This window comes from Leuciscus leuciscus, assembly GCF_965113295.1.
Source record: "Leuciscus leuciscus genome assembly, chromosome: 23".
NCBI classification, from domain to species: Eukaryota; Metazoa; Chordata; class Actinopteri; order Cypriniformes; family Leuciscidae; genus Leuciscus; species Leuciscus leuciscus.
In genome coordinates, this window is record NC_138747.1 from 12,616,977 (window position 1) to 12,630,477 (window position 13,501).

Consider the following 13,501-nt stretch of genomic DNA (forward strand, 5'->3'; position numbering starts at 1 on the left):
GTAGATCCTAACGTGATTGGTTGTAGCGAGAATGTGCTACGATTGGTCAGCTCTATGTGGCCGTTATCTGATTGGCTTGAGTAAACGGTGGGTGGAGTCCACTTATTTGTGGATTTGTCTGCATGTTGACGCTAGAAGTGTTTCAAAATCCACAGATGCGTGAGGGGATTTCCAAATGCACAAGAAGCTATTCACAAATGCGTCCAGCGATTTACAAATGCACAGAAAGCGGTTCACAATTAAATGCCAGGCAGAGTTGTGTTTGTGACTTAAAAAACATTTGTAAATATCTATATATTTTTTGCAAATCTCATTTTATTTATTTGTGAGTTTTATACATTTTTGTGAAACTCTTTACATTTGTTTGTGAATCTCAATCTATTTATTTGGAATAATTCAACAATTCTAACAGCAGGGAGCAAACAAAAGAGTCACAAGAGACAGCGTTAAACTACCTCATGTCTCAAGCACATAACATTACAATAATAATGAACATAACAACTTAAAGAGCACTGACCTGTACCTGAAAGCTGCAGATTTATTGCAACTTTGATAATGTTGCTTTTGAAACGCATAAATTTGAGTCACAAACCGCTCCGATTTTAACTAATTTTAAAACTATTTTTGTTTGATTATTTACACACTTTAAGTTCTTAATTTATTCCTGACAAAAAATTAACCTCTGATGGCTTTCTGAAGAAAAGAAAAAAAACTGACAGAAATGTTGCATATTAAACTATTTTATTTTTACATCTAGAACAGCAAACTCATAGGCAAGCTGAATAAACCAACAATGTAACAATAGTCACAGAGGAAATGCATCTGTCATACAAACTTTGACAAGAAACCAAAGCAGCAAACTTTGTGAAGTCTTCGGGCTAAAGTATGGAATGTAAAGTGCCAGAAGAAGCCCGGCTCTGACAGGCAAGGAAGTGCAAACAAAACACTCAGGACATTTATACATAAACAACGACAGGTCTGTTCTCAGACCATCTCTGTACATTCAGGGACATCTTTCACCTGAAGATGGGAAAACACTCTGTTGACCTTAGGGAGCATATTCAGCTGTCAACAGGTGAAAAGGCCATGTGGGGTATGCCAACATTTTCCGCACAGAATTTTTTTGACATGAACTATTCAGTAATATTAACTACTAATTTAAGTATTAAGAAATTATATGACTACTTTGAGGTTCACTCTTATTTGGGGAATTGAGGGTTAATATGATTTTTTTTCCACTGTTACAATTGCCCCCAACATGACATTGTTTTATATAAAATATTCAATATTCAATTCGATTATCATTCTTTCTTATAATTTCATTATATAAAAAAAAATGTATCTCAATGTAAATATTTACTATTACTTTTGGAACATATGCATGTTTTCATTTTAAAAAGATAGCAGATAGATGTGTTATAGTCTGAAGAAAAATAGAACTAAATTTGGTCCCAGTCCACTGACACAATGGCCTAAATTCATTATTTTTCCAAACTAATGAATTAATCTGCCGAGCTGCTAATCAGCTTAAGAAAAGCCTGTAGAGACAGTTAGCCATGAGTCTGAGCAGACACATATGCTCAGCTCACAAAAGCCAGTGATAATTTTCAATGGACTGCATACAGTATGTGAGGATGGTAATGATGAGTATATAATTTAGACCATCATTAATGTATTGATTTATTACTCTGTATGAGGGTAGTGAGACCATATGCATGTTTTCTTTGGCAGAAAGGACAGCCGGTGTATTTTTTTGTGCACATTTGATCAAAGATGAGGTAATCTCTTTTAATCTGTTTTATAGACCATGGTCAGGTGTGGGATAAGAAACAACAAACCACAGATTTACCCTTCCCTAAAATGTCTGACAGACCTGCAGGTTTACAAAAGCATTGTTGTCAACCTGAATGGATTAGGGATTTGTCACACCTGATAAGAGCGATCTTACACGTTGATGGGATCTGATCCAAAACAACCCAGGTATAGATCATCCAGGTCTACCATTTAGCTCACCAGCTCAGGGCACCAATCCTGCTCAACTCAGCAGTTGGGAACATCATGTCCACATTCCAGACACATGATTCACTAGCAAGGACAAATAAGTCTCAAATGTGATGGATAACACCATGAGTTTTTTTGCACACAGTGACAGAATAAGATCGTTTCTCCAGACGTGCTGTGTCAGGAACAGCTATATAGAACCCAAATAGTAGTGATGGTGAGTATTAGCTCAGAAGATTAAGGCAGAATCGTCTGTTTTGCAGAAGAGAGTAAGTGTGGTTTATGCACAAGGTGTTTAATGTAGGGGAGGGGGAGAGAGAGCTTCAGATGGTTAATACTCCACATATGGACAGCTTGGCAAGCCATGAACAGGTTTGCTTGTACTGAAAAGAGATGAAAAGGCATGGGGGTAGGTTGGCAAGAGAGTGCCTCATTATTTTAAAGTCACCATGAAATCAAAATGGACTATTCTTGTTTTTTTCTCTTCTCTTCTCTTCTCTTCTCTTCTCTTCTCTTCTCTTCTCTTCTCTTCTCTTCTCTTCTCTTCTCTTCTCTTCTCTTCTCTTCTCTTCTCTGACGCTGTTTACTGTATAAGGGCAAATTTTTTTCTTGTTCGAGAAGCTCACTTGTAGATACGTCACAATAGGGAAGAATTGACTATTGCAACTTCCATTTTTTGGCGACTCTAAATCAGTTGAGTCACTTTTGGAAAATGATGATGATATATTGATGATGAGAATTGAAAACATATTTAACAGCTAATTATGATGTATGTTAACAAATGCATAAGGACGTAAGTGTTTTTAGCTAGTTTCAGCCTGACGCAGTTATCATTTTCACGTCCTGCGCCATGTTGTTTAAATAGCAAATGCATTTGCGCCCATTGGTGCACCAATGGGCGTGCTGGCCTGAAAACAAGGTGTGTTCAGGCGCATTGTTGGTGCGTTTTTATTTTGAGGCAACTGAAATAGACCAACAAAAATCTGGTCTAAACTCAATGGCGCAATATTTTTTTTGTTATTTAAAGGGCGCATTAGTAATATGAGCCCATAGCCGGGTGCACAATGCGCGTACACTCTGCTTATTAAACACACAGGGACGCACAGCAGCACCACAAACATTACAAATATTACAAATAAAAGGATTACAATGTAAAAGATTATTATTGTGTACATAAAGATATGGTGGAATCCGGCTTGTCCCATAGATGGTCTGCTTGCGCGCTTAAACCTCGCGCACGAGCAGATCCGTTTCCTCTCTGGAGAAGCGTTCAGTCTTTCCGCTTGCAAATTCCACCATTGTAAATAGCAATCCGCCATGGCGCGAGCGCAACAGCGTTTTCCCCGTTGTTAAGTTAGCAAAAGTAGATTCGGATTCATGTCTAAGCGCACTTGCGCCGTTGACTTTAGACCATTCGCTTAGAATAGTTAAATTAGGGCCCAATTGATTAACTGGTTATTTCAGTTTTTTCAATTGATAAAGTATGTTCACGAGCTGTTTAATTCATAAAATTGTATACAAATAAAAATGAACAAAAACAAAATGTATTATTTAAACTAAATCTATCAAATGATCACATGATGGGAAACCCTAAAATGTTCTATGAAGCACCTTATCTACTAAGAATGTATAAATGGAAAATTAAAAATAGCCACACTCAAACATGAGACTGTTCATTAAAAAGAAAAAAACAGTCTGTTTAAAAAAAAAATATATATATATTTAAAAAATAAAATAAAAATAAGAACAGTACAGTTTGAGAAAGTCACGTGTCAATGCAGAAATGAGCGGCAGTAAATTGAATAGATCTAGGTGTCAATTGTTGGACAGCAGAATAAATGTAGCATTTTGCCGTTAAATATCCGGTCTGAAAGGTAAAATGAAATGTCAGATTGCTGAAAGAGAAGATGGGGAAGGGAGGTTGGGGAAACGCCTGCGTGTAAAGTAGGTAAGACACAATGAAGTTGGAGGTAGTAACAATAGGAAACGGAGGAGACAACAGTGCTTTTATGGAATAACATGTCTGCTTTTTTTAACATGACACAAAGCTGTGCGTGCTAAAAAAAAAAAATGTCATGTTGACTTGTGGATATGCCATGTTCTTACAACGCAATTCAATAAGTTTCAGTAAACCTTGAGGCCAGAAAGGAGACAAAAACTTCGTGCGTCAACGGCACAGTCAACAGGTCATTCTGTGTCTCTTCAGCACACGGAAGGTGAAGCGCTTTGGACGTTACTCAAGCATACAGATAAGAGATAAGATATTTTAAAGAAACGTAATAGCTTGCAGTAGCCTATTGGGAACCACCATTATTCGTTGTATATCATATATAGATGTCAGTAATATCAAACTTAGTTCAAGTGACTTTGTTTTTGGAGGATTGCCAACAGCGCGTCAGAGCTCATGTCTGCTCTACTGCTGACACTTAGCAGCGGATGTCTCATCTCTGAGAACAACAGATGAATACGTCGGATTTGGGAATTAACCCACATGGTTAACAGCACATAATGCATCGATACGGTTCGCCACCCAAGAGCTGGCTTGGACTTCGTTTGCTACTTGGTAAGTGGCATTTTGTCTTATGTGTTACCGGCTGCAATAATGTGAGGTGTACCTGTATATTGGGCATATTTGTGGAAATGATGAAAACTAGTGCTAAAACAGCGTGCTGACGTGATAAGTTTTGAGGATGTCTTAAAGGGATCGTTCATCCGGAATTCTGTCGTCATTTCATGTCCCAGTCACTTTTCATTTAATGAAAATGAATGATGACTGAGGATGTCAAGCTTCAAAATCACCAAGAACGTATCATAAAACTATTCGTCTTGTAAGCCAGTTGAGATTTGATATATTTATCGTGCGTATGTGGTTTTTGTATTTTCACAATGAGTTATTAGACAAACACTATTTTCACAAGTTTGGGAATAAGCATTCCTTTATTTTAACTTGGGTATTAACCAGGTAAGGGTGGTAACTTAGACTAGTTTTCTCTTAGGCTGCAGGTGTGATATCGGAGTGATTTCTGTACATTCTGACCCTAGACTAGTCAGCCACTTTTGACTAACTGATTCTGTACTGTGTTTTTGATTCCTGAAAATAGACTGAACTTGGTTTTATTCGTAATAATGTCTGTCTGTACAGGATTATGTCCTTTTTGGCTATTTAAATCAAGATTTTATGCCACTCTTGTTTATGACTTTTTTTCATTCCTCACAATTAGATTAGGTTAAATTGTGCTTACGTTGTGACAGGTAGGCAGAAGGCTCTGTGGTTTACTTCTCCAAAGGCTTATCATGAGGAAATGTCTGTGATTTAATCTGTATACAGCCAACAGCTCCTTTTTAACAGCTGCAAGGGCAGATTGCATTTAGGTAGATTTTTTTTTCCAGATAAAAGTTATATCAGCTGATTTTACATGAAGTGGTTCCAATTCATAGATATTGACTATTATAATTAGAGGGCCAGTATTTATATTATTACATTTTAAATGTACAATTAATTTCCCTCCTGTGTTTTTCTCTATAGATTTCCTTTCAGTTGTTTACATGAAATGTCTTATGTCCATTTAAACAAATGTATTTACATTCCCCTATAACAACCCTTGCTAGCCAATGGAACTCACATAGTGTGCAACTAATTAATTTTTTTCCCAGCAAGATTGACCACAAGATCATTAATTTTTATATTCTTTTCGGCAATATAAATAGTTTGAAATCCTTATAAAAAATTTGTTTGACAGTGGAAACAAAGTGACTCTGCCAACCAAAGGAAATACCTTTTATGTTCTGTCTGTGAGGTCCAGGGCCATAGTTATTAAATTCAAACTTCAAACTAACAAATGGGGCTTTTATGAAGCTCACAGTTTATCAGTGAAGCAATTGAGTAGTATTTCTTAAAATAATGTCAAATATAGTCTAAGTATTTGAATTTATGATGAAGAATACCAGAAACAGAGACCTGTTTACCTGATTTTGAATAGGAGCCGTTGCATGGAACTGTCTAGGCTATTTGGGAACTGTCACTTGGCTGACTAATTTGCCATCTAGCCTCCAAACCAAGCCCATTACTGGTTTCAGATAGTTCGCCACGTGCATGCATGACTGTCCTAATGCTAGTGTTTTAAACAAAGATAAACATTGTCAGGAGAATCACAGATCAGGGGATTAGCCTAGTTATTATAATTGACTGTAGCTGTCACACCACAGTGTTCTTTCATGTGTGGCCAACATTCTGGTGGTAACATATGTTTTACACGCTGAGTATTATGAGCTGAAGATAGCATGATGACCAGCCAAATGCAATGCTGCAGACAAAATTTGGGTGTGGTATGTGATGATCATTAGCATTTAAACAAATTAATATTACTTGTATATTACAATCTCGCTAGGGGTGCTAATGCACCATCGTAGATGGAGATCGCATAATTTTTTTATTATTATATGTCTTTTAAAGACTATAAATTATATATATTTTTATTTATTTAACAAGTTAGTGTTAAATAATAGACACTCATGTGAATAGACACTCATACTGACTTCTAGACTGTTTTATTTATTTGTATCCGATTAAATGCAATTGAACAATGTATTTCTAAAGACATGTTTTGTAGTCATGCTTTCGTCTGCCACATTGTAATCTTGAATTATCTTCATTTGGTTGCTTTTATCAGTGAGATTATATGTGATTAACCTGATTAATTAATGATTACTCCGTTATTGATTAACAGTCCTAGTCTTTATTTAAAGTCTTTTATGTACTCAGAATCGTGAGTGAGCACAACAGTGCACCAGACGAGCTATTTGAATAGTCAAGCAACAACTACAGAGCAACGTACAGCAGAAACAAGAATGCTATGATGTCTCAACAATAAAGTTCGAACGTAATATTGAATGTAAAAACAGCCTGATGAAATAAGCTGTACTTATAAAAGACATTGTCGTACACTAGCTTGCAGAGAGAAATGTGAAGATGCAAAGAGCTTTGTTGTTTGTACATGTCCCAGCGAATGATTAAGCTCACAGAGTCTGAGACTGCGGCGTATTGGCTTGACTGCCACTGGAAGCCTGGTCATTAAAACTAACCCCTGCACGTCACACTGCTCCAAATCACTACCATATGGTTGGAAATGTTGGATCCCAACAGCTAAGACTCTCCCATGCTACTCTCTAATTTGTCAGAGCAAAATTAGAAATTGTGGGGGTTCTGGAGGGCACTCGCCAACTCTTGCAGCTATTCTTTTAATCTTTATCTTAACCCTTTCTCATTTTCAACTTTCTAAACCTGCTTTTGAGAGGTTATTGTCCTCCATTACTTGCTCTATATCATTGACTCTGGCTTGAGAGTCTGTAAACTATGATTTCTGCTTCATTGCTCTATATGATACTGTAACTTTGAGATGCATGGAGTTTGTGGGCTACAAGTAGGTGGACATCTCAAAAGGCAGCTTTGTATCTCTTGCCATTCTGAAAAGTCACAGGTCCAAGTCTCCCTCACATCCCAGCATGCACTTCACATGTGGATGAATGCACCGCTTGTCTGGCGTGCTGTGTGGGTCAAGCCCCCCTCTTTTTCCCCCTTCACATACTGGCTCACAAAGTCCAAAGCACCCTGCCTGGAAACTTTAGAGAAATCCAGTATTCTGAGAACTTTTCTCCACAAGAGAAGCCACTCAAGTTTTAGTACATTCTCTAATTTGGGGAAACATGATGAGAAGTACTCATCTAAAGACTGATGTTTGGTTCAAGGAGTGAAGAACTTCATCTCAATCTCCTCCGTGTTAACAAGTGAGATGTGGCGTTAGATTTATCGGTTGTGCTTGGATTGTGAGGCACGATGTTCTATTGGCGACGGCATGGGTCTTATGAACTGGAAACTCTGCCATGTACACAGAGTGAGTTGGGAGTGGAGAAGTACACCTGGACCTCCCTCATGGACATTACCCAGAAGTCTTGTGGTAAGAGATTTTAATTGACACCATTGAATGGTGTGAGACAGTTTGGTTGAATCATTATTTATTTTTTACCCTAAAGGTAAATTGCAAAATTGTGTTTTAAAAGTTTTTTGTTTGTAATTTTGAAGAAATTATATAAAATTGAAGATGGATATGCTCCGTGTTATGCCAAATTTCTCATGCCATGTTTCTTCTTACAACTAAGTACTTTTTTTATTGAATGACTGGTACAAGATTGCAGTTTTTTCTCAGAGGGCCTATAGTTCACCCAAAAAATGAAAATGTTGTCATAATTTACTCACCCTCATGTCATTCCCAAACATGCATGACTTTCTTTCTTCTGTGGAATTATTATTTTTTTGTTACAAATTAAGATATTTTCCAAAATAATAAACGGGGATGAAGACCATGGACTATCAAGCTTTGAAATGAACAAACATCTTAAATGCATCATAAAAGTAGTCCAAACAACACATGCACAATTTTCCAAATCTTCCTAAATATAATAGTTTTATGTGAGGGATAGGCTGAGACTTTAGTTATTTGCTGCAAATCTGGCCTAGAAAATCTGTGGTCACCTTATACGTTCATTGGGAAAGAGAAACAATAAAGGACATTCAGCTAAAGGATAAACAAACTCATTTTGTGTTCCATGGAAAAAAAGTGAGTCATACAGGCTTTGCAAGACAAGACATTAAATAAATAATGTTAGTTTTATTCAATTGTATTTATTATTTGTGTGTGTGTCTGTGTGTGTGTGTCTATGTGTGTGTCTGTGTGTGTGTGTGTGTGTATGTGTGGTCCTGGTAAACCCTACATTATGGGGATAAAAATGTCCCCACAAAGATGGCAATATCCAAAATCCCAATGAGGAAAGCAGTGAATAAATCATACTAAGAGTTTTAATTTTTTTTAAATTTTTTTTTTTATTGAGAAATGCAGAAAGGTTTCTGTGATGGGTAGGTTTAGGGTTAGAGGATAGAATATACAGTTTGTATAGTATAAAAATCATTATGCAATGTCCCCTTAAAACATGAAAACCCGTGGGTGCGAGCAGCGTGTGTGTGTGTGTGTGTGTGTGTGTGTGTGTGTGTGTGTGTGTGTGTGTAAATCTATGCCTTTACACTTACAGCAGGTCTTGTCCAACAAAATGGCTTCTTTCTTTTTTGAAACCTTTGTTTTGTCTTTGTGTGGAGAACCACATGTTTGGTTTCCACTAAGTAGTCAGAAGGTTTAAGACTGTGACAGCAAAGTGCAGGGGGAGAGTGAGTTTTAGTTTGTCCATATACTATCCTTAATCTGTGTGCTAATGCCCCTATTTGGACTCACTTTGAATGACCTTTGCCTCTGGAAATATTTTGACTAATCACTCACTCTATCCCTCTTTGTCCATACAGGCAAGCAAATGTTTTTTTTTCTGTTTACCCAAATCTTTAGATTTATTTTAAAGCTTGTGATTTTTTTTTTTGATTTTTTTTTTTTGCAGTTGTGTAATGAATTGAAGTGTGTCATTTCTGTTCCTTTTAAGTCGGACTAAAAAGTTTCCCAAAGACATTGCCCATCTGCCTATGGTTACATAAGCAGGTTGTGCCTCTCCAAACTCACGGCTTCGGTTGAGCTAATTTTGCAATGTCAGGTTCTGTCTAATCTCATTTAAGTCTAAAACGCAAGAGGATTAATCAGCTAGGAATAAAGAATCAATGACAACTCCGCTTCCAGACCTTCAGCTGGTAATGTTTTGACTTTCTCAGACTTTCCAAAACATATACTGGCATCCATGGCATCAGCTTCGTGTTCCTCCCATGGAGGCAAAAGAAAACAAGTATAATATAAAATATTTCCGCTCTAACACTTGAGACAGTAGATGTGCGCTCCTTAGGAACTTCAGCAAACAACTGGGTAAACAGAGGGGCATGAAAAACAGTTCCTGGCATTCTGCACATTCCTAACATAGAGGATTTTTAGGAGGTGCCCTCTACCTCTCTGACTAAAGAAGGAGAAATGGAATATTCTTCATGGAGAGATGGAGGTGACGTGAGATGGAATGTGTTGAGGATAATATCTAGAGTTTGGCTTGGATTGTGTGGTGAGGTTCTACTTTCAGGATGTTGGAAAAGACACAGATGCCTTGATGAAGTAGGAACTTTGCACCTTTTAAATACCATGGTATATGAAAATATCAAACATTTACAACCATTGTATGGGCATTCCAAGTTCTGTCATTATATATATCTTTTTTTTTTACCATTTATTGATTTATGCTAAAATGCCCTTTATGCATGGATTTTATTGTTTTACACTTATCAGACCAAGTCTTTCATTCTTAAACTACTGTATGAGAGCAAAATAATCAAAAACAATTTCAATATTAAGTGTGTGAAAGTGTATAATAAAAAAAAAACCCCTCAAATTATGACTCTCAGTTGTGGCGTAAGTTCCATCCAAAAAATAAAATAAAAAATAAAAAAATAAATAAATGTAGCTTTGTTAATAGAAGAATAAATGAACTAGTTTGGGTGTTTAACTTTTTTCAAAACAAGTTAAGAATTTTTTAAAAAAAATAAACAACCATGTATCAATATACCATCACTGTAGCATTGTATACTTACTATTTTGTAAGAAATCAACCTATATGAATGTTTCTCAGTAATACGTAATGTTGCCTCTATTTCTTGTCTATGTTGATGATTATATTGTTGTCTATAATTATCAATGGCTTCTTTTCAGCCAGTTTTGAGGTGGCAGCATTAGTAGAAAGGAGAATGAGGGGTGGAATCAATGAAAAATTGTGCACTTTTTCACATTAAATGGGTTTCTAGGTAATTGGAATACCACTGCCCTCACTGAAAGGAAAATCAGCCAGTCTGCCAGCAAACTTGTAATGTCTGGAAATCTTAGATTTCCGCCAACCTTTTTCGCTCGGTCTGTTTTTCTCTATTTTTCCTCTTTCTTTTCCTTTTTGTGTTATTGTCAGTTCTTCAGTTCTCAGTTAATCCCTTCCTCAAGGTTTAATATTTATTGTAATTTTAATCATCTCTCCTGGTACCAGTTGTTAGTCTTTATGGACTTGATGGCATGGCTGAAGGAAATGATGCGATGGCTAAACTCGAGGTATACATGTTGTAAAGTGATACATGCAATTTTGTTTGATCAGCATATCATGCAATTAAGTAGTTGTCACAAATTGTATCACTCTACTAGCTCTTGTTTGTAGTTCTCAGTTTTTTCAATCGCTCTCTCTCCTACATATCCCCCCAGCTGCCTCATCTATTGCTGTGCTGTATTGCTGTTATGTCTTTTGGCTTATGCCCAAGGACATATCCCCCACAGGCTCACTGTGTTCAGAAGAGTCCCTCCATGTTACGAAATGTCTTAATCATATTTATCTCCTTCATTAATCAACTCTTTATTACTCCTGGATACTTGATACTTCCATAAAGTTTGTTTGCTGCCATACTGTTTTCCCTGTTATTTCTAATGGGGTTTTAAAATGCTTTAGTTGGTTAGCTTGGTCCAGGCTGAAAAATGCAGTTTTTTTGTCATGATTCGAGCGTTTAGAAACACAATTTATGAGACAGTTGTTGTCAGATTTCATTGGGGATTTCAAATGTGAAATTGAATCGTAAGCTTGGTGAACAGTTTTGGAGAATTTGATGTTTCCCCATTCAAAGCTGCACTTGAATGCCCGAGAGGCATTTCAAAGATGGCCGCAGAGTGAAATGACTTGTCTTAAAGGGACTTTGGTAATATTACCACAGACCTTATTTTACTTTATAAATCCAAAATCAGCATTAAAAAAATCCATAGGAAATTCCGAAGGGAATCTATAGCAATTAGCCTTCATGTGCGATAACATTTATCGTATTTCGTCAAATCCAGTCGTTTAAATGGGAATCCACACAAACGAGAATGTCGCATGAGGGCAAAAGATTTCCTCACACAGATTTCGCAACAGGTTCAGGTTGGTCTCACAGATTAGCCATGTAGACCAAAAGAAAGCTGCTTGTTCTGAAAGCTGTGCTTTATACATTGCTACACTATTGACAAAGGACAATGAACCTTTTTTTGTTTGTGAAATTTGACCGCACCTTTACAGTTTGACCTACAAATTGACCTCACTTATAATTCCCTCCCACATACAGTTGACCTTTAACCTCTGTGTGTGTGTGTGTGTGTGTGTGTGTGTGTGTGTGTGTGTGTGTGTGTGTTGTTTCAGGTGAGAAACCTGCACAAGAGGAGAAAACCGGTATCTTGTGTCAGCATCCCATCTGTCCTGAACGGCAGCTTGCTTCCAAGGTAAGACATCATAATGTGTTACACGGTATAGGAAAGCCCTGCAGGGGTGACTCAAACTGGTAAATCTTCACCACTTAGTGTTTTCATGTACCCTGGTATTCCAGAGTTCTCGAGAGAGCACAAGTTGAATTTGCTCAGCGAGTTACTCTGGTGTCGAATAATACATGCTCATTAAATATGCCCCTCGATCTGAGCTGCACCAATCACATTGGGTTATCTGATATAGGCGGGCCAGAGGCGAGCTAAACAGATGACGACAGCGTATGACGTTGAAGTCATTAGTAAACACTGCGAGATGCCTATGGATGAATACCAGTTGTTTGAAACGGCTTTGGCCGCTACAATGAACGAGTTAGACTTGGCTTTTTTATCTAAAACAGGAACAGAAGATGCCGATTGCTGTTTTGCCGACCGGATACGGAAAGAGAGTATAATCTACCAGTTAGCTCCGCTGGTAGCTAAGCATATAGGGTTTATTGTTGTGATTGGTCGTAGTGTTATCCAATTGCGTGCAGTGAGATTTTCAAATGCATGCTTGGTGCCGCCCCTCGAGCTGGCCAATTTTCATTAGTCGACGCCATACCATTGATCTTTTAGATTTAGGTCTGGATTTCCAGGCTAGTTTTCATGAACTTACGGACAAAAAATCTCAAGTAAGCCTATTGCATTTATCGCATGGAATATTCCAGGACAATAATCATTTGTCATAATTTGCGCTTAGGGAACTGACAGGAAAAACAAACGTTTTGTTTGTCTTTGTGCTGTTGAAAGTTCAGTGGCGAGAGGACGGATGTGACGTTATAGGCAGCATTTCACCAGCCTTCTCCTGGGAGTCTGGGGATGCGGGTATGGAAAAGTGAGATTACTGCTCGCTCGTTTTCGTTTATGAGGCTGTTCGCACAAACACACTTAAACAAAACACATTATGTCTCTCCCTTCCTGTCTTTCCTCTTTCTCCCTTTATACGCCGTCTCTGTTCCTATGTCTCTCTCTTTTTGTCCGTTAAAATGTAATACATCTAGTCTGATGAAACTTTTTTGATTGTTTTTTATTGTCATAGGTTCATTGCCAAACTGGTTTAGCTAAAGAGTCAGTGTCCCTCCTTCTTTTAAACATCAGTCACTCACATTTTTTCCTCCCTGGCAAACCATTCCCTATTCATGGCCTATTCATTACCCACACTTTCCACTAAAGGTTCCTTTACCTTTAATATTGTCAATTACAATGCTGCCGCTGTAATGTGCTGATGTATT

The 13,501-nt window shown here is 37.4% G+C and overlaps 1 protein-coding gene across 3 annotated transcripts in view; it reads left to right on the top strand.

The window, feature by feature from the left end:
* Window positions 1-4,248: 4,248 nt before the first annotated feature.
* Window positions 4,249-13,501, top strand: part of plekhg5a (pleckstrin homology domain containing, family G (with RhoGef domain) member 5a) — a gene marked incomplete at its 3' end in the record, with an annotated part of 41,987 nt that continues 32,734 nt past the window's right edge. The window contains exons 1-2 of one of the 3 annotated variants that reach the window (XM_082155104.1): window positions 4,249-4,564; window positions 12,169-12,248. In XM_082155104.1, the coding sequence (XP_082011230.1) occupies window positions 4,510-4,564; window positions 12,169-12,248 (135 nt within the window). In that variant the 5' untranslated portion in view covers window positions 4,249-4,509. Of the gene's footprint in view, window positions 4,565-7,346; window positions 7,956-12,168; window positions 12,249-13,501 lie in introns of those variants that run through there. The other 2 variants (XM_082155103.1, XM_082155102.1) reach the window with 2 other exon arrangements.